Source organism: Piliocolobus tephrosceles, chromosome 21, assembly GCF_002776525.5.
Source record: "Piliocolobus tephrosceles isolate RC106 chromosome 21, ASM277652v3, whole genome shotgun sequence".
Taxonomy (NCBI): Eukaryota; Metazoa; Chordata; class Mammalia; order Primates; family Cercopithecidae; genus Piliocolobus; species Piliocolobus tephrosceles.
Window position 1 is genome coordinate 32830378 of NC_045454.1, and position 26901 is coordinate 32857278.

Below are 26901 nucleotides of genomic sequence, written 5' to 3' on the forward strand. Positions count from 1 at the left end.
TGTTTAAATTGCGTATTAGAATGTAGTATAAAATAGTATAAAGTTCATAGGTTTTCTAAGCTAGAAAATATTAACATTACAGAAATTCTGGGATTTAAGGAGTTTTTTTAGGTAAGCTTAGAAAAAGCAAAACTGGTAGTACCGCAGTGGCATAGAGAGCAGAATTTTACATAGGGTCCTCACCCTCCTCCAGACCTGTTCAGATTCACCCTTTTTGGAAGTCTTGCCTCAGATAACTGATTGGAAGAGATCAGAGTTTTGGCTGGTGAATCTTGCTGCCTTTCTAGAGCCAGTGGTCACAATTTCCTGAAACCGCAAAGCAGATCAATGGGATAAATAAAGTATGTATTTTAGGGTACTAGTTTTTAAATGTTCTATTAAAACCAGTGCTTGCAGAGACATTGTATTTAGAAACTTGTTTTCTATTCCTGCAGATCCAGTAGTTGCTCCGTAAGTCACAAAAAAGTAAATATAAACAGAATAAAACTTTGTCTAAACTACATTAACCTCTTTCTATATCTCTTTCATCTGTCTATATTGAGCTTTTATTCTGTACAATTTTTTAAAAATGGATGACAGAGAAACAGAAGAAGAAATAAAAATGCTGGGCCTTTTACCTGAATCTTGAAAATTGTTAAATCCTTAGTAGCAGCTCCCAGGGTGTTATAAGAATTAAATCACATAATGTGTTATGCCCAGCACAGTGCTTTGTATCACACTCTTGAGCACATAGTACCTGCTTAATAAACATTGCATCAGCACATGGGTATATATTGTTTTTTAAATACAGACTTATTCAGACATTTCTGCCTTCTGTTTCCTCTTGTAAACTTTAAAGAGCCAGCAAAGAATATAAAACTTTAGGATGGAGATGGGTTGTCCTTGCTTGTACAAGTATTTAGTTGTGACAAGTGCTGAGTGTAAGGGACCCTCTGCTGTGCCTGCTTCTCTGACTAATAGTAATAATGAGTCAATGGGGAGCAACATCAGCATTGACAGGGGGCTTGTTTAAACACCCATTCATGGACCCTTTTCAAACCTCCAGAGTCACAATACATAAAGTGGCACTGAAATTACCAAGTGAATTACAAGCTCGTTAAAGCTTGAGAGGCAATACTTATCTTAGTGGTTATCAGCCCAGGCTTCTCATTAGGATCACATGGCCAATTTGCAGAAATCTCTTATGCCCTCCCCACAGTTTGTTTATTGTTGTGGGTGGAAGCATCCATATTGTTTTAGTAAAGGGCCTCATGTGACTGTAAGGTGAGGCCTGAATCAGATATGAAGGCTGCAAAATACATTCATGAGAATTAAGTTCCACCTTTGCACTAAAGGGTGGCTGCAGGGCCTGTTCTGTTTGGGTTTGATAGGGACACATCAGTGTGGCACATTTTTCCATTACTGTAGCAGAAATGGGTGATGTCTGTGGCAGGGGAGGGCACCTGAGGACAGGAAAGGAGAAACTTCTATTTTCATCTTTATGGAGCAGCTCATTGTTTCTGAACCTCTTCTGTTTTAAAGGACAGAAATGGGTGGACTTTTTCTGTCTTTTTCTACCAGTTGATGTCATGCTAGCAGGTAAACATGTGGTACTGACACTTTTAAAGACATATTCTCCAGATACAGGTGTAATTAGTCCACAGAATCTCATCTGAGAAGGAATTCCAGTGAAGGAGGAGATAGAAAAAAAAAAAAAGGCTTTTCTTCAGGTAAACATGCCTCAGCCGAAAAGCTGTGTCCACTCCCACTCTGCCTCCTGGACTGCCATGCGTTTAGTGCTTTCAACCCTTTACTTCTCTACTTGTGTTTTTCCTCCCTAAGGAGTTTGGTTTAAATACTTCTTAAAATTCTTATAATAGTCAAAGGTGTCTGAAAAATATTTCTTTGCTGTTTCCCGGAGCGTTTTCTTCATTCTCTAAATCATAATTTCTCATATGCCATGCAGATTTCTCAACAAGAATTTATGATCTGCAGTATTAAAAATGTTCCCTTTGTGGCTGTTGAACATGGAAAGATGTGGATATTCAAGATTTCTATTGCGGAAAACTGTGGTCCTTAGTAAAGACAGAGAACATGTAATGTTGAGGCTCCATTCGCATGTGCCATTAGCTGTATGCGGAACAGGATTAAGAAATTGCTTATTGGCCGGGCGCAGTGGCTCACGCCTGTAATCCCAGCACTTTGGGAGGCCAAGGTAGATGGATCACCAGATCAGGAGATTGAGACCAACCTGGCTAACACAGTGAAACCCCGTCTCTACTAAAAATGGAAAAAGTTAGCTGGGTATGGCGGGGGGGTGCCTGTAATCCCAGCTACTCAGGATGCTGAGGCAGCAGAATAGCTTGAACCTGGGAGGCGGAGGTTGCAGTGAGCCAAGGTTGGGCCACTGCACTCCAGCCTGGGCAGCAGAGCGAGACTCTGTCTCAAAAAAAAAAAAAAAAAAGTAATTGCTTATTTAGGTTGGGCGTGGTAGCTCATGCCTGTAATTCCAGCACCTTGGAAGGTCGAGGTGGGCAGATCACCTGAGGTCAGGAGATCGAGACCAGCCTGGCCAACATGGTGGAACCCTGTCTCTACTAAAAATACAAAAATTAGCTGGGCATGGTGGCAGACGCCTGTAATCCCAGCTACTCGGGAGGCTGAGGCAGGAGACCCGCTTGAACCCAGGAGGTGGAGGTTGCAGTGAGCCAAGATCACACCATTGCACTCCAGCCTGGGGGACAAGAGTGAGATTTCACCTCAAAAAAAAAAAATAATAATAATAATAATAATTTGCTCATTTAAAATGGGATGGCATTTATTACCCAGAAAGTTCTGAAAAAAACTTATTAGGAGATACCTGCTCTCTAGGGTGCTAAATGAAGTCTACTTAAAATTACTACTAAAAATTACAGAACATAGGAGTTATCTGTATTTTGAGGTTTGCGTAAAACTGATGATTTTTTATGATTAAATCAGATTTTATTTACTTTTTTGAAAGAGGAATATTTCAATAGTGATGCTGTGTTCTTCTCTGTGCATTAGCACATCATCAAAATTTCTCCTAGTGCAGTTAATGGTTAATGATTCACTTGCTTAAATGGCTCTGACAGATTTTTTTCACTATATAGCTGATTATTTTTCTCTTCATTATTAAGTATCTTTATGCAGCTCATGTGAATAAACCATCACATTTAATCTGGCAGTTGTCCTTTTTTCTTAATTTTGTCTATATATTTTTCTTTGGAAAATTTATCTTTGTTACAGGCCAGAAAAACTGAGAAAAACACAGGCTCTTCCACTTACTGGATGTTTGACAAAATATCCTTCTTGGGCCAAAAACATTGACATTATTGGTGAGCTTGTTAGAAATTCAAAAGATCAGACTTTATTCCAGATCTTCTGGAAAAAAACCCCTGCACAATAAGGTCTTCAACTTATTGTATATATTTAAATTTGAAAGGTGCCTTCTAACTCAACATATCTTTTTCATCTGAATATTCACAACTCATTCCATATGGTGTAAACATAGCACTCAAAAATGTACATGTTTGTGTTCCTTAATTTTACACTTTACTATCTAGAAAAATATATGAACTGATGTTGTGGATCTTATGCTGTTCTTTTTCTCAGAGAATACATTAGATAAAATTTCTGTTTTGAAAGTTATTTTATTGGATAATTTTAGTCCTATAAGTCAGAACCATTTGTCTTTACTCTCTCATTTCACCTTAAGTCAAATTAAAAATTCCACCCATGACCACTTGGTAAAAACGTATGTGTGTGTGTTTCAGGGGCCATTGCAATTTAGAGACGTGGCCATAGAATTCTCTCTGGAGGAGTGGCGTTGCCTGGACACTGCACAGCGGAATTTATATAGGAATGTGATGTTAGAGAACTACAGAAACCTGGTCTTCCTTGGTGAGAAAAACTTTAATACATTATTCATAATATACACAAAAGGTTTTAATTTCTCTTTTTTGTAGAATTTTTTTAGTAATTTATTCTTTTATAAAAGAGTTTCAGATCCACTTTTTCAAGAAAATCTTCAGAATTCGGTCATTTAGAAAAGAAACTCTTTGGTGCCTCTTGCCTGTAATCCCAGCACTTTGGGAGGCTGAGGTGAGGGGATTACCTGAGGCCAGGAGTTCAAGACCAGCCTGGCCAACATGGTGAAACCCCATCTCTACTTAAAGTAGAAGAAATTAGCCAGGCATGGTGGCACGCGGCTATAATCCCAGCTACTCAGGAGGGTGAGGCAGGAGAATAGCTTGAATCCGGGAGGCAGAGGTTGCAGTGAGTTGAAATCATGCCATTGCACTCCAGCCTGGGCAACAGAGCAAGATTTCATCTCAAGGAAAAAAAAAGAAAAAAGAAAAGAAAAAAAATTTCTTCAAGATGTTTCATCTTAATCCAAGCTTTCCATATTTCTGAGGTGAGCTGTGAGCTGTAATCCTCACTCTAAATTAGTGGTAATTCCAGAAATTTGGTGGCATAAAATATTGTAGCTTCCACCTGAAAACCTAATTACCACCACCAATTTTTGATTCAGTAGTGCCAGGCAGGAAAATTAAGAAACCTACAAATTGAAAGTTATTTTCTTTCTTTCTTTTTGTTTTTTGTTTTTTTTTTTTTTGAAACGGAGTCTTGCTCTGTCACCCAGGCTGGAGTGCAGTGGTGTGATCTCGGGTTACTGCAACATCAGCCTCCTAGGTTCAAGCAGTTCTGCCTCAGCCTCCCGAGTATCTGGGACTACAGGCGCACATCAGCATGCACAGCTAATTTTTGTAGTTTTAGTAGAGATGGGGATTCACCATGCTGGCCAGGCTGGTCTCGAACTCCTGACCTAGTGATTCACCCGCCTCGGCCTCCCAAAGTGCTGGGATTACAGGCGTGAGCCACTGCACTCGGCAAATTGAAAGTATTTTCTAAATATTTAGAAATTTCTGTTATAAATTTGTATTTCGGTATTAATTTACTAGAATATTTTATTACATTGTCTTTGCTGAGCACATTACTAGCTTGCAAGTGGAGAATATGAGCAAGATTCATGTTATTTGTTTTTAATAAAACAGGTATTGTGGTCTCTAAGCCAGACCTCATCGCCTGTCTGGAGCAAGGAGAAAAACCTTTGACTATGAAGAAACATGACATGGTAACCAACCCCTCAGGTAGGTGCGAATGAAAATGAATACAACAGATGACACAGATAAGAGGTCCCGAGGTCAAAGAGAAGGCCAGTCCTTAGAGTGTGATTTGGGAAGCTGTGTTCCAAAGGAAATAGTTCCTAGTCAGCTGTTTTTTTGTTTTTTTTTTTCTTTTTTAAAATTTTGCTCTTTTAAAGGGGCATCTTCTGCTTATGCTTTTAAAATCTGTAAAAATTCTACTTTTCTTTCAGTGAGCTCCCTTCAAGTTCACAGTGAGAGCCAAAGTCCTCTTCATGGCATGTAAAAGACTGCACAATCTGGCTGCTTTTTTGTTGTTTTGGGGACACATACATATCCTCATGATTTTGAGAATTATTTCTCTTTTTGCATCAGGTCTGAAATGTGTGAAAGTAGTAGTTTCTGTTGAATTTTTATTTTTTTCCTGCTTAGTCCTTTCTATTTTTATTACTACACAGTTTTAAAATGTAGTTTGAAATTATAAGATGATATCCTTCTGCTTTGTTCTTTTTTTTCAAGATTGTTTTGGCTATTCAGAGTTTATTTTAGTTTGATGTAAATTTTAGAATTGTATTTTCTATTACTGTAAAAAAAAAACCACTGCAATTTTGACAGGAAGTTTATGAAATCTATAGATCACTTTGGATAATATGACACTTTAATAAGATTTATTCTTTCAGTCTCTAGACATAAAATATTTTAAAATGTATTTGGATCTTCTCATTTTTTCTTTTTTTGTTGTAAACATTTTCTTACCTTCTTGGTTAATTTTTTTCTCAGAAATTTATTTATTTATTTATTTATTTATTTTTTTTTTTTTTGAGACGGAGTCTCGCTCTGTCGCCCGGGCTGGAGTGCAGTGGCCGGATCTCAGCTCACTGCAAGCTCCGCCTCCCGGGTTTACGCCATTCTCCTGCCTCAGCCTCCCGAGTAGCTGGGGCTACAGGCGCCCGCCACCTCGCCCGGCTAGTTTTTTTGTATTTTTTAGTAGAGACGGGGTTTCACCGTGTTCGCCAGGATGGTCTCGATCTCCTGACCTCGTGATCCGTCCGTCTCGGCCTCCCAAAGTGCTGGGATTACAGGCTTGAGCCACCGCACCCGGCCAGAAATTTATTATTTCATGCTATATTAAATAAGATTTTTTCTTCCTCTATTTTATCAGATTGTTTTAAGTATATGAAACCATACATACACTTGTGTGTTAATTTTATATTTTGCTAATTTACTCAGTGTATTTGTTAGTTTAGGTAAGTTTTAATGTACTGTTTATGGTTTTTTAAATATAAGAGGTATGATCCACAAACAGCAACTTTTACTTATTTTTCTTCAATTGCAATGGATTCTTTTCTTTTCTTTTCTTTCTTTTTTTCCCCCCCCAAGATGGGGTTGGGTTTCACTCTTATTGCCCAGGCTAAAGTCCAATGGCATGATTTCAGCTCACTGCAATCTTTGCCTCCCAGGTTCAAGCGGTTATCCTGCCTCAGCCTGCTGTGTAGCTGGGATTACTGGTGCTCGCCACAACACCCAGCTAATTTTTTTGTATTTTTTTGGTAGAGACCGGGTTTCACCATGTTGGCAAGGCTGGTCTCAAACTCCTGACCTCAGATGATCTGCCTTGGCCTCTGAAAGTACTGGAATTACAGGCATGAGGCACCCCTTCTAGCCCAGTTGTGTGGGTTTCTATGTAGGCAGAACTGACCATAAACTGTGGCTCAAGTAACTGAAACTGAGTCAGGAACCACTTCAGGAACCCCAGTAAAGGCCAAGGGCTGCAGGCCTGCCTACATTGCTGTAAATGGGTGTCTTCTTCTAGGTCTCTGGAATGGAAGGACCTCTGCCAGACTGTGGCTGGGAGTTTGGGGTGGTTACAGAGTAAGTTCAGAATTCTCAGTGGGACTAAGTTGGGTGAATCCTATCCTGGTCTGTAGCCATGAACTAGGGTCCTGTAGTTTCCCACCTGAATGAGGGCCTGCCTTCTGAATAGAACACTTCTCAATCTTAAGCTTTAACAGCATTTCATAACTCCCTCACTGGCTCTCAGATCTCCCTCAGAGGCACTTATTTTGGAGATGGCATCTTGCTACATCTTTGATCTGGTCTTTGAGACCCAGGCTGGTCTCAAAATCCTGGCCTGAAGCAGTTCTCCAACCTTAATGTACCATGGAGCTATTATTACAGGTGTGAGCCATAATCCTGGTTCTCTCATAAAAGTATTTTTGTCAGAGATGGCTGACATTGTTTTGCCGTAAGGGAATATGAAAATACAGCACTTTTAATCTTTTCATCTCACTGATGTCACTCTCCCTATATGTTTTTACTTTCTATTTTCTCTGTCAGATTTATTTGTAATTTTAGATTCAGATATTTAAGAAAATATGCTAGAATTTGCATGGTATGCCTGAAGTAAATTGCATAATTAGTAGGCACCCATAGTTACTAAAATAGTTATTTATAAATTTAAGTTTGCTGCAGGCAAAAAGGAATTATAGGATGTTCATCTACTTTTTTCAGCCTATATCTCCATAATAAAATAGTTTATTTCCTAATATTTGTTTTACATATCAGAGGGTCTAACACTACTCTGGAAAATATGTATTTTTTTATTTAACAATGTAAGGCTACTCTTTGTTTCTAAAGTTGGATTACAGCAGTTTCATTTTGTGTAAGAATACCATATATTGAAAACATTAAAAGTAACTAGTTTCTTTTAAATGCTAATTTATTTTCTTATTAGAATCTTCTATTTATAATTATACTCTATATTCTCTGAAATTTTACGGCCACACAGTGCATGCCAATGATTCAGAATACTTGCATTTAGTGAGTACATACTAATAGTTAAATATTGCAATTATCTAGACATTTTTTTTTTTTTGAGATGGAGTCACGCTCTGTCACCCAGGCTGGAGTGCAGTGGTATGATCTTGGCTCACTGCGACATCCACTTCCTGGGTTCAAACTATTCTCATACTTCAGTCTCCCAGGTAGCTGGGATTACAGACATGTGTCACCATCCCCAGCTAATTTTTGTATTTTTAGTAGAGATGGGGCTTCACCACGTTGGCCAGGCTGGTCTTGAACTCCTGACCTCAGGTGATCTGCTCATCTTGGCCTCCCAAAATGTTGAGATAACAGTTGTGAGCCACTGCGCCTGGCCTGACAATTTTTTAAAATTATACATCAATGTTGAATACAAGATTTTATGAGTAAACATTTCTCTTGTTGTTTTGAAGTTTTGAACCCCTCTGGGGTTCAAGTGATTCTTCTGCCTTGACCTCCTGAGACGCTGGGACTACAGGCATGTGCCACCACGCTCAGCTAATTTTTGTATTTTTAGCAAAGATGGGGTTTCACCATATTGGCCAATCTGGTCTGGAACTGCTGACCTCGGGATTTGCATGCTTTGGTCTCCCAAAGTGCTGGGATTACAGATGTGACCCACTGCACCTGGCCTCAGTGTAGGTTTCTTAACATTAGTTTATTGGGTGTTTTGGGTTTATTTATGTATTACAATTTTAGACAATTTGCAATTCTTTTTGTACATTTTAAGTCAATTTAAGATAATAAATTATGCATATCTATCACAATCAGATTACATATGTATGTGTATTTATCTATAAATATTACCCTAATTTTAGTATGGCTCATGCTGTATTCTTTCTTAGCTGATTTTTGATGGTAGTTTTATCTTGTCTAAGTGACTCGTCATCAAGATAGTCTTATTTTCACCATGTGTTTAATGATGACTATATATTTGCTTTTGTGAGAGAAACACTTCTATGATTTGAAAGTAATTTTCGAAAAGATATATAATTCTGGTGTTTTTTTTTTCAGTTTTTCTTTAAAAAAATTGTCTTAAAACACATAACATAAAATTTATCATCTTAAATCTATTGAAGTGTGCATTTCAGGGCCAGGCTAGGTGGATGCTCTTATTTGTAATCCCAGGATTTTGGGAGGCCAAGACTGGAGGATCCCTGGAGCCCAACAGTTTGAGATCAGCCAGGGCAACATATGGTGACCCCTCTCTCTAAAAAAAAAATTAATAATAGCCAGGTATGGCGGTGTGCAGCTGTGGTCCCAGCTACTTGGGAGATTGAGGGGAAGTCAAAATTGTACCACTACACTCCAGCTTTGGTGACAGAGTGAGACCCTGTCTCAAAAAAAACAGCTGTTCATTTCAGGCATGTTAAGTATATTCACATTGTATACAAAAGACTTCTAGAAACTTTATATCTTGTAAAACTAAAAGTCATTGACCATTAAGTACTAACTGCTCATTTTACCCTCTCTCCAGGCCTTAATAGACATACCTTCCACTTTCTGATTTTATGATTTTGACTACTTAAGATATCTCATATACATGGAATCATACAGTATCCATAATTCTGTCACTGAATTAATTCAGGTGACATAATATTCTCAAAGTTCATCTTAAAATTGAGAATATTGTTTTTTCTAAGGTGGAATAATACTTCATTATATGTATATGTTACATTTTTTGATATGTTTATAAATCAAGAGACATCTGGGTTGCTTTTGTGAATACTGGTACAATAAACATGGATTTTCAATTATATCTTCCAGGTCTTGTGTTGCATATTTTGTTTTTTTGTTGTTTTCCTTTTTTTGAGATGGAGTCTCACTCTGTTGCCCAGACTAAAGTGCGGTGGTGCGATCTCGGCTCACTGCAACCTCTGCCTTCTGGGTTCAAGTGATTCTCCTACCTCAGCCTCCCAAGTAGCTGGGATTACAGGTGCATGTCACATCGCCAGGCTAATCTTTTATTTTTAGTACAAATGGTATTTCACCATGTTGGCCAGGCTGGTCTCAAACTCCTGACTTCAGGCTATCTGCCCACCTCAGCTTCCCAAACTGCTAGGATTATAGGCTTGAGATACTGCATATGGCCTGTGTTACATATTTTGGATATAGATTTATACATGAGGAACATTTATAACATTTTAAAATAATAGCTGTGTCTTTGTTTTCCACCAGCAATCAACATCGGTTTTATTTTCATTGCACCTAATGGGTATCAGTTGATTTTGTGTGTCATTGTGTTTTTTTTTTTTTTATTTCTCTACAAATTCGTAATTTTGTATGTTCTTTCAAATGCTTTTTCCCATTTGTGTATTTTTATGTTTAAGCATTTTATTTAAAATATGTAATTGGCCGGGTGCGGTGGCTCATGCCTGTAATCTCAGCACTTTGGGAGGATGAGGCAGGGGGTCATGAGGTCAGGAGATCGAGACCATCCTGGCTAACAAGGTGAAACCCCGTCTCTACGAAAAATACAAAACATTAACTGGGCATGGTGGTGGGCACCTGTAGTCCCAGCTACTCCGGAGGCTGAGACAGGAGAATGGTGTGATCCCGGGAGGCGGAGCTTGCAGTGAGCTGAGATTGCCCCACTGCATTCCAGCCTGGGTGACAGAGCGAGACTCCGTCTCAAAAAAAAATAAAATAAAATATATTATTGTATCATTCAAGGAAATAAACAACTTTGTTTTATCAGTTTTGATACTGTTTTCAACATTTTTTTTTTTTTTTTTTGAGACGGAGTCTCACTCTGTCGCCCAGGCTGGAGTGCAGTGGCCGGATCTCAGCTCACTGCAAGTTCCGCCTCCCGGGTTTAGGCCATTCTCCTGCCTCAGCCTCCCGAGTAGCTGGGACTACAGGCACCCGCCACCTCGCTCGGCTAGTTTTTTGTATTTTTTAGTAGAGACGGGGTTTCACCTTGTTCGCCAGGATGGTCTCAATCTCCTGACCTCGTGATCCGCCCGTCTCGGCCTCCCAAAGTGCTGGGATTACAGGCTTGAGCCACCGCGCCCGGCCTGTTTTCAACATTTTTAAAAGAGATTATTTCTCTCTATTTTGTACGCATGGCAACTTTGTGGAAGATCATCTGATCATAAAGAAGGGTTCATTTCTGAGCTCTCTATTCTGTTCTTTCATCTGTTTATCTTTGTGTCAGTGTCACATCGTTTATGTTACTGTAGGTTTTTTTTTTTTTTTTTTGAGTCAGAGTCTCACTCTGTCACCCAGGCTGGAGTGCAGTGACGCAGTCTTGGCTCACTGCAAGCTCCACCTCCCAGGTTCACGCCATTCTCCTGCCTCAGCCTCCCAAGTAGCTGGGACTACAGGCACTCGCCACCATGCCCGGCTAATTTTTTGTATTTTTAGTAGAGACAGGGTTTCACTGTGTTAGCCAGATGGTCTCAATCTCCTGACCTCGTGATCCACCACCCCAGCCTCCCAAAGTGCTGGGATTACAGGCATTAGTCACCGCGCCTGGCCATGTTACTGTAGGTTTTAACTGTAGGTTGTACTGACATCTTTGAAAAATGAAATTTTTTGCCCCCTGAGCAAGAATATGTTGTAGAGTGTGTTTCATTTTCATGTATTTTTGAATTTTCCAGTTTGACTTTTGCTTTTTAATTCCTAGTTTCATTCAATTTTTGTTAGAAAACACAGTGTATACTTTTAGTGTTTTTAAAATAATTGGTTGTTGTTGTTTTTTGAGACAAGAGCTTACTGTCACCCAGGCTGCAGTGCAGTGGCAGAATTGTGGCTCACTGTAGCCTCAGCCTCCGGGGCTCAAGTGATCCCCTTCACCTCAGTATTTTGTGTAGGTAGGACTGTAGATATGCACTACCATGTCTGGCTAATTGCTTGTTTGTAGTGTTAGGATCTCACTATGTTGCCCAGGCTGGTCTCAAACTTTTGGCCCCAATCAATCTCCCAAAGTATTAGGATTATAGCCCAGAGCCATGGCACACAGTCAGTATTTTTAATTTAACAAAACTTGGTATGTGTCCTAACAGAATACACCAGATGCAAATAGAAATATTGTGTATTATCTTGGTTTTGACTGGAGAGTTTTGTGTGTGTCTGTGAAGCCTAGTTGGTCTATAATATGGTTTGGATGTCCATGTTGTCCAAACCTCATGCTGCAATAGAAATCCTCAGTGTTGGCTGTGGGACCTGGTGGGACATGTTTGGGTCATGGGGGCGAATTTCTCATGATCCACCCGTGTCCGCCTCCCAAAGTGCTGGGATTACGGGCATGAGCCACTGCATCTGACGGGGAATTTACTTTTAAAGGCATAATGTTATACTGGAGAGCAGGAAGAGCTGTGTTGGGTATAAGTAACAGGCTTTTCTTTATCTTCTATGTGATTCTTTGCATTGTGCTCGCCTGGGGCCCTTCATGCACTTAACTGACTTATAAATTTTTTACAAATGTATTTTGGGCAGTATGTTTTTGTTACATTTACATGTCCAGGAAGAAATTACAGCTTGCGATATTTTGCTGTGTCATCTTGCTTAGGTAGTTTGTATAACTTTATAGGTTAGATTTGTAAATTATATTTATCTGAGTCTAGCAATCAAAGTAATGTGTTTTTATTGTTTCTTTCAGTTTTGTGTTCTCATTTTACCCAAGACCTTTGGCCAGAGCAGAACATAAAAGATTATTTCCATAAAGGGATACTGAGAAGATATGAAAAATGTGGACATGACAATTTACAGTTTAAAAAAGGCTGTGAAAGTGTGGATGAGTGTAAGGTGCACAAAAGAGGTTATAATGGACTTAACCAATATTTGACAACTACCCAAAGGAAAATATTTCAGTGTGATAAATATGTGAAAGTCGTTCGTAAATTTTCAGATTCAAACAGACATAAGATAAGACATACTGGAAAAAAACCTTTCAAATGTATAGAATGTGGCAAAACTTTTAACAAGTCTTCAACCCTTACTACACATAAGAAAATTCATACTGGAGAGAAACCCTACAAATGTGAAGAATGTGGCAAAGCCTTCAACTGGTCCTCACACCTTACTACACACAAGATAATTCATAGTGGAGAGAGACGGTACAAATGTGAAGACTGTGGCAAAGCCTTTAGCCGGTTTTCATACCTTACTGCACATAAGATAATTCATAGTGGAGAGAAACCCTACAAATGTGAAGAATGTGGAAAGGCCTTTAAGCGCTCCTCTAACCTTACTACACATAAGATAATTCATACTGGAGAGAAACCCTACAAATGTGAAGAATGTGGCAAAGCCTTTAAGCGCTCCTCTATCCTTACTACACATAAGATAATTCACAGTGGAGAGAAACCCTACAAATGTGAAGAATGTGGCAAGGCCTTTAAGCACTCCTCTGTCCTTACTACACATAAAAGAATTCACAGTGGAGAGAAACCCTACAAATGTGAAGAATGTGGCAAAGCCTTTAAGTACTTCTCATCCCTTACTACACATAAGATAATTCATACTGGAGAGAAACCCTACAAATGTGAAGAATGTGGCAAAGCCTTCAACTGGTCCTCACACCTTACTACACATAAGAGAATTCATACTGGAGAAAAACCCTACAAATGTGAAGAATGTGGCAAAGCCTTTAAGTACTCCTCTTGCCTTACTACACATAAGATAATTCATACTGGAGAGCAACCCTTCAAATGTGAAGAATGTGGCAAGGCCTTTAAGTGCTTCTCTATCCTTACTACACATAGGAGAATTCATACTGGAGAGAAACCCTATAAATGTGAAGAATGTGGCAAAGCCTTCAACTCGTCCTCACACCTTACTGCACATAAGAGAATTCATACTGGAGAGAAACCCTACAAATGTGAACGATGTGGTAAGGCTTTTAAGCGCTCCTTTATCCTTACTAGACATAAGAGAATTCATACTGGAGAGAAACCCTAGAAATGTGAAGAATGTGGCAAAGGCTTTAAGTGCTCCTCTACCCTTACTACACATAGGGTAATTCATACTGGAGAGAAACTATAAATGTGAAGAATGTGGCAAAGCTTTTAACCCACTATCCTTTTTATACATAAGAAAATTCATATTGGAGGGAAACTGTACAAGTGTGATAAATGTGGCAAAGCCTTTATTTCATCCTCACACCTTAGTAGACATGAGATAATTCATGTGGAAGAGAAACCCAACAAATAAGAAAATGCGACAAAGCCTTTAAGGACACCTCTGCCCTTACTAGACATATGATAATTCATACTGGAGAGAAACCCTGTGAGTTTGATGAATGTGGGAAAGCCTTTATAGCCAGCTATCAACTTTTTTTTTTTTTTTTTTTTTTGAGACGGAGTCTTGCTCTGTCGCCCGGGCTGGAGTGCAGTGGCCGGCTCTCAGCTCACTACAAGCTCCGCCTCCCGGGTTTACGCCATTCTCCTGCCTCAGCCTCCCGAGTAGCTGGGACTACAGACGCCCGCCACCTTGCCCGGCTAGTTTTTTGTATTTTTAGTAGAGACGGGGTTTCACCGTGTTAGCCAGGATGGTCTCGATCTCCTGACCTTGTGATCCGCCCGTCACAGCCTCCCAAAGTGCTGGGATTACAGGCTTGAGCCACCGCGCCCGGCTCAGCTATCAACTTTTACTAAATATGAGAATTTATATGAAACATAAACCCTACAAATACAAAGAATGTGACAAAGCTTTTAGGAAGTTCTGAACCTTTCTTACACATAATTCATACTGGACAAAAATCGTACAAGTTTGAGGAATGTGGCAAAGCCTATAACAAGTTTTCAATTTTTTTTTTTTTTTTTGAGATGAAGTTTCATGCTCATCACCCACGCTGGAGTACAATGCCATGATCTCGGCTCACTGCAACCTCTGCCTCCTGGATTTAAGCCATTCTTCTGCCTCAGCTTCCTGAGTAACTGGGACTACAGGTGTCCTCCAACATGCCCACCTAACTTTTGTATTTTCAGTAGAGATGTGATTTCACCATGTTTGCCAGGCTGGTCTTGAACTCCTGTCCTTAGAAGATGCACCCGCCTTGGCCTCCTGAAATACTGGGATTACTGGCGTGAGTCATGATGCCCGGCCACAAGTTCTCAATTCTTAAGAGACATGGCGATAATTCATACTGAAGAGGAAATCTACAAAGCTAAAAAATGTGACAGTGCTTTTACCAACACCTCCAACTTCTCTATACATAACAATAATTATACTAGTGTGAAACCCTAGAAATATATAAAAGGTGTCAACGCCTTTATATGGTTGCCACACTTCATTGTAGGTAGGATAACTCATACTGGCCAAACTCCTACAAGTGTGAAGAATGTGGCAAAACTTTTAATCAGTTCTTAAACCTTATTTCACAGAAAAGCTAGTATCCTTGAGAAAAACTGTACAAATAGAAGGAATATGGAAAACCCATTAATTCCTACTCACATCTAACTCAACATAAAAATGTTCCTTTTAATAAAAGCATTAAAATTGCAATTACTGTCAAACTTTCAGAAAGTATGTCTTTAAAATGAGTATTTTTTGTGAAGACAAGCATTACAAATATAAAGAGGGTTATAAAGTACATTTACTTGTATCACAGATTTTATTGCACACATTTTGTACTGAAGGAAAACCCTAAAGCAGTTGCTCAAGCTTTGTTCAACATCAGGGAATTTATATTGGAGATGAGTCCTACAAATGTATTAAGTTTAGAAACACTTTTTTTTTTCCCTCAGAAACTACAGCTTAGAAAACACCAGAGAGTTTATACTAAAATATAATTTTGCAGATGCAGTAAATATGAAAAAATATTTAATTCAAAATAGATTATATATAAATATCAGAGAAGTTACAATAGAATAACTAAGGCCCTGATATTTCAGACATTATACTAAATCAGAGCATTGGGTATAAAAACTAATCCACAGCAGCAGTTTTTAGGTAAATGATTTCTATGTAACTTTAAAAGGAGTAGATTTTTGGAAGCATTGTAATTCCATTGAAAGTGTATTTGTTTCATTGAATTAAATTTTTTAAAAGCTGAATAATGATGTAATACAGATTTCAAATTATGCTGTTATTTCTATTCACGTGAGAAAGCATGTGATCAATTGCTTCTGCATCAGAGATATCAGAGGTTTTAACAAATTATTTGGACACTATGACCTTTTCTATAAAATAATAAGAACATTAAAATGTAAGATCCATAATGAAAATACAAGTGGAGAGGCTCTTTGTAGTAAAATTCTATTAAGTAATGTATAAGATAAATGTTCAGAGCAATAACTTTATTTTAGTGACAAAGAATTATGTTTAGAACTATATTAAAATGAGCATATTACTTTACTACTTGTACTTTTATGTAATAAAATGCAGTACATTTTAAAACTGTTAGGGCCGGGCTTGATGGCTCACACCTGTAATTTCAGCACTTTGGGAGGCCGATGCGGGTGGATCACCTGAGGTCAGTAGTTCAACACCAGCCTGACCAACATGGAGAAACCCAGTCTCTACTAAAAATACAAAAAAATTAGTCAGCCATGGTGGTGCATTCCTGTCATCCCAGCTACTCAGGAGGCTGAGGCAGGAGAAATGCTTGAACCCAGGAGGCAGAGGTTGCTGTGAGCCGAGATTGTGCCATTGCACTCCAGTCTGGACAACAAGAACAAAACTGTCTCAAAAAAAAAAAAAATGTTAGATTATGAACTTTATTTTATTTTATTTTATTTTTACCATGTTAAGACTATTGTGCATTTAATGAACCATTATTGTGCCACTAACTTTATCCCACCTCACTCAAGGGTGTAGGTACAAGATGGTAGGAATATAATATACTATTTGGCACATAGTAAAATAACATCTCTATTAGTCACTTTGTTAGTGGCTTTAAACTGCAAATGAGTTAAAGAATATTGTTCCCATAGGTTAAATGTTTACTCTTTTTACTTATTGAAATTTTTTATTTGTATTCGTGGATATGTAGTGGGTGTATATATTTATGCCTTATATGGCATCTTTTGACTCAGGCCTACAATATGTAATAATTACATTATGGTAAATAAGGTATCCATCACCTTTAGCATTTATCTTTTGTATTACCAATAGTGTAATCATATGCTTTTTCATTTTAAAATGTACAATTAAATTGTTATTGACTACAGGATTATTTTTATGGTCATAATGATTATACAGAAGTATAAATAAAATACAGCCAGGTGCAGTGGCTCACATCTGTAATTCCAGTGCTTTGGGAGGCCGAGGCAGGTGGAATGCTTGAGGGTGGGAATTCAAGACCAGCCTGGCCAACGTGGTGAAACCTTGTCTCTACTAAAGATACAAAAATTAGCCAGGCATGGTGGCGCATGCCAGGACGCTGAGGCAGGAGAATCGTTTGAACCTGGGAGGTGGAGGTTGCCCTGAGCTGAGATCATGCCACTGCACTCCAGCCTGGCTGACAGAGTGAGACTCCATCTCAAAAAAAAAATTAATTAATTAAAATCTATACATTTCTGAGTCCTGAAAAATTATTAATATTTGTAATATAGTGTTCCTTGAACATGTGGTCTCTGCAAACATACAGACTTTTAGTTTTAATTTACATAGAGTTAAATATACACATATTACTCTGAAGATAAACCTTAGGTGTAAGAAAGTTATGAAGTGAGTGTTTTTGTGTGAGTATAGGTTTGCATATATTTTCAGAAGAAAAGGGCAATTATTGCAACAAGACAAATTATGTTAATTAGGTGATTAACAAAACTAAACACTTTAAAAATGCTGAAAGCAAGTCTATACTCTGCTTTGTATTGAATTTGTTAATATAAAATGCTCTGGCTTGTGATTTGGATTCTCCCCAGAATCTGCCTATTAAAGCACAGGCAACTTTGTCTCCAGAAACAACTCTCTTAAGTACAGTAGTAAAAGCTCTCTTCAAACAGAAAAAAAAAAAAAATCATTTTTAACACTTATTTAAATGAACATTCAATCAAAATGGAATAGTTGGATATATTTTTATTGTTCTGTGTGTGTGTGAATATATAAACAGTGCATAAAAAATTAAGCCAGAAAAAAGGTGTTAGTTAATATTTGTAATGAATAAAACTGAAAAGTAGTTAATTATTATATCCAGTTGATATCTTTGTTTATGTAGGTAACAAAAGCAGCAGAAAGACTTTTTTTTTTTTTCAAGATAGAGTCTCGTTCTGTTGCCCAGGCTGGAGTGCAGTGGCGTGATCTCAGCAACCTCCCCCTCCTGGGTTCAAGCAATTCTCCTGCCTCAGCCTCCTCAGTAGCTGGGATTACAGGCGTGCACCACCACATCGGATTAGTTTTTGTGTTTTTAGTGGAGACAGGGTTTCATCATATTGGCCAGGTTGGTCCCAAACTCCTGACCTCATGATATGCCTGCCTCAGCCTCCCACAGTGCTGGTATTAGAAGCATGAGCCACCATGCCTGGCGAAAGACGATTTTAAAAGTTTATTATGGTGGGTAGGCAACAGTCTAAGATAATACCCTGGATTCCCAGTCTGTTGCACACCTGCTGTGTAATACTTTCCTCTTGAGTGTAAAAAAAAATGTGTGACTATGGTGGGAAATCACTTATGAAATTAGGTTACTCATCTGTAGACGTAATCAGAGGTGGTTTTAAGAGAAAGAGACACATCACAGAAAAACACCCCTGCTGACCTGAAAGTAAGTGACTTCTAGGTAGAATATGTTGTAAGCTGGTTGTGGGTGGCCACATGGCAGGAAACATATTTGTAGATTGTCATCATTCCTGCCTCCTGCATGTTGATTCCAGGAAGGAGCATAAGATGATTCTATGGCAGAGGGTAAAAAAAGGCAATCTCATTCATTCAACAAATAATCACCTCTCATGTGGGATAGCTTAAGAAAAACCAAAGACCACAACAGGACCACATTAATGGGAGAAAAAGGGTAACCTGGGTAAAAGTGCTCTCTGACATTATGGAACAATATTTAGTAAGCTGTAGTGAATGATTGGCTTCTGGGATACCAATAGTCAACCAACAAGGCTGAATTTATTCTATTTCAATCAGCATGTCTGCACCATTCTGGTGACCCAGGTTTACACTATTCATTACAGAAATGCCATGAAGACCCGTGGGTAATGTCCTGGAATTGAACTTGCTTCAAAAAGCATACCTAATTGTCTGTTTTCAAATTTGAAAAACCTTAAAAACAATGCATTTATAAATAACTTCTAATTATAGAGGATTCTACTATACTGTAATGCAAGATTAAACTGTAAACACTTTAATATGAGTAGTTTTTAAATGCATGATTAGTTATGTAGATAGTTTCTTTTAGGTTGACATGACCACAGTAACAATTAGAGAAAACATTTGAAATGGAATAAAATTAACCAAAACCACATTTTTTCAGTGGCTTGGCATAATTGCCATACTTACGGAAATGGAAATGGCCAGATGACTAACAAGAAACAAAGACAAGATTTAGGCTTTGCTCAATGATTGTTTTTTACCTTTTGAAATCTGAAATCCTGGCTAGAGTATTCAAAGGGAGTATGGGGCTTTCCAGGGTTTCCAAGTAAATGAAAAAAGAATTTATTTTATTTTATTTTTTAGATGGAGTCTCACTCTGTCGCCCAGGTTGCACTGCAATGGCACGTTCTCAACTCACTGCAACCTCTGCCTCCCTGGTTCAAGTGATTCTTCTGCCTCAGCCTCCCAAGTAGCTGGGATAACAGGCACTGCCATTATGGCCGCATAATTTTTGTATTTTAAGTAGAGATGGAGTTTCATCATGTTAGCCAGGCTTGTCTTGAACCCTTGACCTCAGGTGATCCACCCATCTCAGCCTCCCAGAGTGCTGGGATTACAGGCATGAGCCACTTTGCCCGGCCAGAAGAATTTTGGTAGGCAGGAAAATGCACATGATGTACACACATTACTCTTCTCTTCAACACTGAAAAACTGAAGATTGTAAATGTAGTCTCAATTTAGAGTGAATTAACAAAAGATTTGTTTTTCAAAAAAGCAAATGTATAAAATTAATGGGTAACAGATGCCATTAGCTGCTAAAAAATAGTATGACTAATGTTAGTATCTATGCAAATAACAGCCCAATTAAATTAAGACTCTAATAGCTGCATGTGGAAAGCATTGCTGTGCAGTGTGGTGCACCTCCACTCAGCATTTTCTGCCTCTTTACAGACATACCAATTTCCCCTGAGTCACTCAGGGTACATATTGGTGTTAGAAATGCTTTTCTCTGGTGCTGTAAAGAAATAGCACTTGAACATAAATTTAATTTTTCTTAGCAAGGCCATTTTTACTTTCTGCAGGAAGGGTACACTTACCAGCAGTTTTGCCATGAGGGTACACTCAACAAAGGAGACGGGGTCATTTATAACGTGACGTGTCCACCCTAGTGCTGTGTCTGGTTTTTATTGGCTGGAATAGGACCTCACGTTCTGTATTTGTCCCAATTGTTTAGCAATTTAGAACTTTTTTTTTTTTTGAGATGGAGTCTCGCTCTGTCGCCCAGGCCGGAGTGCAGTGGCTGAATCTCAGCTCACTGCAAGCTCTGCCTCCTGGGTTCATGCCATGCTCCTGCCTCAGCCTTCTGAGTAGCTGGGACTACCGGCTAGTTTTTTGTATTTTTTTAGTAGAGACGGGGTTTCACCGTGTTAGCCAGGATGGTCTCGATCTCCTGACCTCGTGATCCGCCCGTCTCAGCCTCCCAAAGTGCTGGGATTACAGGCTTGAGCCACCGCGCCCGGCCAATTTAGAACTTTTTAAAAGAGGCAAAGGCAGAGGAGAACAAAGGAAAGAGGAAGTAACTTGTGGAATGCTGATAAAGGTAAAAACACCTTCAAATAAAGAGGAGGAACAGGCTATGGCCTAATGCTTGCTTGGATTAGTATAAGCATGCCAGGGCAAATATTTAGGCTACACTGGGGGAGCTAAGAACATAAAGTACATTGATTTTTTTTTATTATGGCTAGCAGATATTTAAGAATGTTAGCACAGGTCTTTGAATAAACTTTGCTTCTAAGAGAAGTTACTATTTGTTCCTAATTAGACAGGGAGAAAAGTCTTTAAAGAGGAACCTCTACTTTACTTTTTACACTGGGAACTGAGAATGCTGTATTCAGAGTGATTGCTGAAAACATGGTTAATACACTTCTTCCATATGATAATAAAATGTTATAAATCTTACTCTACCTCAGAAAAGCTTTTATTAAAAGATTATCTATAGTACTTGATTTGAGTTCATGAAAAATTTTAATATTCCAGATAATTCAGACAGTTAAATGTCAATGAAATCTCATAAAACATTTGAATAAGATAAAGTCTTCTTAGCGAAGAATTTTATATTACCAGTAAATTGAGAAAAAAAAAAAGAAAACCAGGCCGAATGCAGTGGCTCACGCTTGTGATCTCAGCATTTTGGGAAGCCGAGGCGGGTGGATCACCTAAGGTCTGGAGTTCGAGACCAGCCTGGCCAACATGGTGAAACCCCATCTCTACTAAAAATACAAAAAATTAGCTGGGCATGGTGGCAGGTGTCTGTAATCCCAGCTACTGGGGAGGCTGAGGCAGAAGAGTTGCATGAACCTTGGGAGCAGAGGCTGCAGTGAGCTGAGATCATGCCATTGTACTCCAGCTTCGGCAACAAGAGCAAAACTCCATCTCAAAAAAGAAAAAAAGAAAAAAAACATCTTAAGTAAAAATAACAGTGTTTGACATGTGAGTAGCAACCAAACAAGTACTATTCATGACCACTGTTTTTTTTTTTTTTCTTGTTTTGAGACAGAGTCTCACTAGGTCACCCAGGCTGGAGTGCAGCGTTGTGATCTCCGCTCACTGCAACCTCCGGCTTTCAGGTTTAAGTGATTTTCCTGCCTGAGCCTCCTTAGTAGCTGGGACTACAGGCGCCCGCCACCACGCCCAGCTAATTTTGTTGTTTTGAGAGGAGTCTTACTTTGTTGCTGAGGGTGGAGTGCAGTGGCATGATCCTGGCTAACTGCAACCTTGGCCTCACAGGTTCAAGAGATTCTCCTGCCTCAGCTTCCTGAGTAGCTGGGATTACAGGTGCCCACCACCACGCCCAGCTAATTTTTTGTGTTTTTAGGAGAGATGGGGTTTCACCACGTTACCCAGGCTGGTCTTGAACTGCTGACCTCAAGCAATCCACTGGCCTCGGCCTCCCAAATTGCTGGGATTACAGGCGTGAGCCACTGCACTGGGCAATTTTTGTATTTTTAGTAGAGACAGGGTTTTACCATATTGGCCAGGCTGGTCTCGAGCTCCTGAACTTGTGATCCACCTGCCTCAGCCTCTCAAAGTGCTGGGATTACAGGCATAAATCATCATGCTTGACCTGATCATTGTTAAAGTAGCAACAGCACCACGTGCATTTCTAGGACCTGCTGGCCTGTTTTCACTGATATAAAGTGAAGAAGGCATTGAAATAGCAAAGGCAGGTGATATAAATTGAATACTCAGATGAAATAACGTTTTAAATAAAAATTAGTATTTGATGTCATATAACTATAGGTGAGACTATTAGTGTGAGGTCATATTTTTACTTATATTGACAAAATAATCATTCACAATATTCTTATTTAGAACACTTTTCCTTTTCTACTGTGTATTTGCTAGCTTTTGATCAAATATTACAGGAGCTCAATGGAAATCAACAAAATGAATCTTTATTTTACAAGAAGCACTATTGATGCACATGCCAATTTTATTTTTTCAGTTTGTTCTTTATTACGGAGAAGTGGCTCTCCTGCCAGAAAACTGCTGCTCTCATCTGCACCCACACTGACTAGTAGTGAGAGGAAATGAAGTGGATAAAAAGCAAATGTGTCTTCTCTATATCTTTTTTCATCCATTGGCTGAAGAACAGGAAATGTGGAAAATAAAAGAAAATATAACCCCTGAAAAGTCATGAAGAAGGTCTCTTAACCAGACAAAAAACTTGATAGGGGATTTGTTTGTTTGTTTTATTATTGTACCGTCTGCTTCTATGAGTTTAGTTTTTCTTTCCACTTTACATAGAAATAGGATTATGTAGGCCGGGCACAGGGGCTCAAATTTGTAATCTCAACACTTTGAAGGGCCAAGGTGGATGGATCACTTGAGGTCAGGAGTTTGAGACCAGTCTGGCCAACATGGGGAAACCCCATCTCTACTAAAAATAAAAAATTTGCTGGGCGTGGTGGCGCATGCCTGTAATCCCAGGTACTGAGGAGGCTGAGACAGGAGAATCTCTTGAACCTGGGAGGTGGAGCTTGCAGTGAGTGGAGATGGTGCCACTGCACTCCAGCCTGGGTGACTAAAACAAAACTCCATCTTAAACAAAAATAAAAACAGGATTTTTTTTTGTTTGTTTTTTTCTGTGCTGACTTATTTTACTTAGCATAATGTCTTTCAGGTTCATGAATGTTGTTGCAAATAACAAGACTTTCTTATTTTTAACGGCTGAATAGCATTTCATTGTGTACATATACCGTATTTTCTTTCTCTATTCACCCATTGATGGACGCTTAGTTTGATTTCATACCTTAGCTATTATGAGTAATCAACTTCCTTCTTGCTCTTTTATTTTGTTGTTGTTTGGTTTTGTTTTGTTTGAGATGGAGTCTCATTCTGTCACCCAAGCTAGAGTGCAGTGGTGCAATCTCAGCTAACTGCAAACTCTGCCTACCAGGTTCAAGTGATTCTCATGCCTAAGCCTCTGGAGTAGCTGAGATTACAAGTGTGCATCACCACACCAGGCTAATTTTGTATTTTTAGTAGAGGCAGGCTTTCACCATGTTGACCAGGCTGCCTTTCATTTCTTTATATATTTCTTTCTTCCTTTCCTTCTTTATTTCTAGAAGTATTTTAATTTTAATATATAAATTATGACTGGAAAAACCTTCATTTCTCTGTCTTTGCTTACTATTATGGCTGATTAAAAAATAAGTTTTTGAAATTTCCTGGATAAAGGTTATTACTTTATTGTTAACATAACTTCAGACAATATAGAAAGGAAAATCAACATTTGTTAGTAAAATGGAAATTATCTAGCTACTGGCAGTCATTTAGTCTCTCACCCAACATGAATGCTACATCTTGGTGTCATCTCTCCCAGTTGTATGAAAGAGGCTACTGATCAAATTGTTCAGCATAGCATTTTGTGAAGTTTAACACATTTGTTCTGAAAATTAAGCTGATCTACTACCAGAAAAGTTGATTTTTTGATATGTGTAATTTGACTCTATTTAAATTCTTTAGAAAATTAAACTAACAATATTTATTTAAAAGTTTTTTGGAAATTAAAAATGCTTAAGAAACATTTATAAAAACTAAAAGTTAAAATAATTTTAGATTCTCAACATCTCTAAAATACTTCAAGTTATCCTCTAACTGTATATATATATATATATACACACACACACACATATATATATATACAGAGAGAGAGATTTTTTCTTTTTTTGAGACAGAGTTTCACTCTTGCTCCGGCTGGAGTGCAATGGCACAATCTTGGCTCACTGCAACCTCCACGTCCCGGGTTCAAGCGATTCTGCTGCCTCAGACTCCTCAGTACCTGGTATTACAGGCACCCACCATCAAGCCTGACTAATTTTTGTATTTTTAGTAAAGATGGGGTTTCACCATGTTGGCCAGGCTGGTCTCAAACTCCTGACATCAAATGATCTGCCTGCCTTGGCCTCCCAAAGTGCTGGGATTACAGGCATGAACCACGGGCCCGGCCCAGTGTTCAACTTTTCTGAATCAATTAACTCAGCTCAGATAATTTAAATCAGCCAAGCAGCTTACCTCAGGGGATTCCAAGCAGCCCATTAGCACACCCCAGGAGAATCCAATCAGCAAATTAGCTCAGCCCCGCTGATTAGCCCAGGTGATTTCTAACAGTCACCTAGGTTTTTCTAGGTGATACCAATCAGCCAGTTAGCTCAGCTGATAAGCCAATTAGTTTAGCACAGGTGATGTTCAACCACCGAGTCACTCAGCCCAGGTGATTTCAATCAATGACTTAGCTCAGCCCAGGTGATTCTAATCAACCCATTGATCAGTCCAGGTGAATTCAATTAGCCAATTAGCTTAGTCCAGGTGGTCCCAATCAGCCTATTATCTAAATAGCGGCTACAGATTCATTAGGGTATGCCCAAAATGGTAAATGGAAATAGCCCATGCACACCGAAAAGAAATGCAGGGCCCTATATGCTAACCCCCACAGTGTATATCACACAGCTTTACAAGGCCTTAAGCCTGAAGCTGAATCTTTATGTTTCTATAAACAACATTGTATAGTTATGTTTCATTCTGACATACTATTGTGCAAAACAGAAGGCAATTAATTCTACATCTGCATTCTTAGTATATGCTCTATAATTTAAAAAGTGGGAAAATATTGTATGTATACATTAATATTTACATAGACACATTCATATGTTTGTGTTTATGTATCTATCATGTATGTATATTCATATATATACCTACATATATATAAATATATATATATGAAGCTGGAACAATCTTTGTATGTATGTTCATACAGAATAAAGACATTGAATATGGAAGTATTGATACCTATTGCTATAAACAGTAATAAAAAACCTTCCATACATGTATAAAAATATTTTCCCTATAGAATACTATATCTAGAATAGTACAGAAATAGAGGAATGCTCTGATATACATCCTGCTGCACTTAATATTCAAAGGAAGCACTGGGCTTTGTTGTGCACTTCTGGAAGATGAATACTTACTAAGGCCATTGGAGTTATTTACCGCCATGTCAGGGTTGACTTTTATTGTTGTATGTAGGGTCAGAGACGAACCAGCCCCAGTCCAAAGGTCCTAACCTAAATGTGGAATACTTATTCTTTCTCTTTAGAACTTCCATCAAGACAAGTACTGCATTTTTTTCCAAGAGTACTTGATGTAAAATCACACTCTTTTTGTCTTTGTGGCAGAAGTCGGGTATCTACAGTAATGAAAAAGAAGTCTAGGTCTCTTTTTAGAAGACAGATGGAGATGATGGAAGCAAATATAATGGTACATGGTACTTGGCCACATTTCAAATGGGTGATAGTGAACAGTCACTGAAGTGCCACAGGTGGCTCTTATTTCCCAGGTCAAATCTTCTTTGTGAGGAAGGCTCAGCCCACTGATGTCTAGCATTTCTGGCAGTTCCTAGATAGATGAACAAAACCTCATGGGACTGGTTTAATGGGACCAGAATTAAAAATACCCAGGTTCCAGGTTATTAAAGACATTTTTACATTTATGAAAAAAATGTAATGTGGTGTGTGGCTTGGTTTGAATAAATCTTCAGAGCTCAGTAGCTGATTGATTTACCTAACCTGTAGGTAAAGAATATGGAAATAACCTCTGATCAAGTTTATTTTATAGGCTTCTTTCTGTACATATATATATATATATAATAGGTAGCTAGATAAACATATACACAGAAAGTGAATCACATGGGTATGTCTACGAAATGTTTATTTGTGCACACGACCCTTAAAAAAAACCTCAGAAATAAAGTAGGTCAGATGACATCTCCATATTCTACCCCTGAAGCTGAGATAAATTAAATAAGCAAATTAGGAGAAACCGGGTAATTGCAATGAGCCAGTTTGCACAACCCAGGTGATCCCAACCAGCCAAGTAGCTCAGCCCAGATGGATACAATCATCAAATTACCTAAATGGTGACTGTGGCTTTGTCAAGACAGGCCCCAAATACTGGATGTGAACAGAACATGCACACACTGAGGAGACATGCAGAGCACTGAAATACTGTCCTGGACAGATGTGTTCCATGACTTTATTTTCAGCTTATTTCTGTAACCTTGCCTTTGAAGATAGAGCTTTGTTGATATTTACATAAACAAAATTGTATAACTATGTTCCATTCTGACATGTTATTTAAGAAAAGAAAAAAGAAGTAACTCTACATCAGCATCTTT

The 26901-nt window shown here is 38.6% G+C and overlaps 1 protein-coding gene across 1 annotated transcript in view; it reads left to right on the forward strand.

Annotated features, from left to right (window-relative positions):
• LOC111524851 (zinc finger protein 737) overlaps positions 1-23119 on the forward strand; it is a 29942-nt gene extending 6823 nt beyond the window's left edge. Inside the window, exons 2-5 of the mRNA XM_026448196.1 lie at positions 3774-3900; positions 5055-5150; positions 12568-13800; positions 22672-23119. Of these exons, the coding sequence (XP_026303981.1) occupies positions 3774-3900; positions 5055-5150; positions 12568-13800; positions 22672-22760 (1545 nt within the window). The 3' untranslated portion in view covers positions 22761-23119. The remainder of the gene's footprint in view (positions 1-3773; positions 3901-5054; positions 5151-12567; positions 13801-22671) is intronic.
• Positions 23120-26901: the final 3782 nt, after the last annotated feature.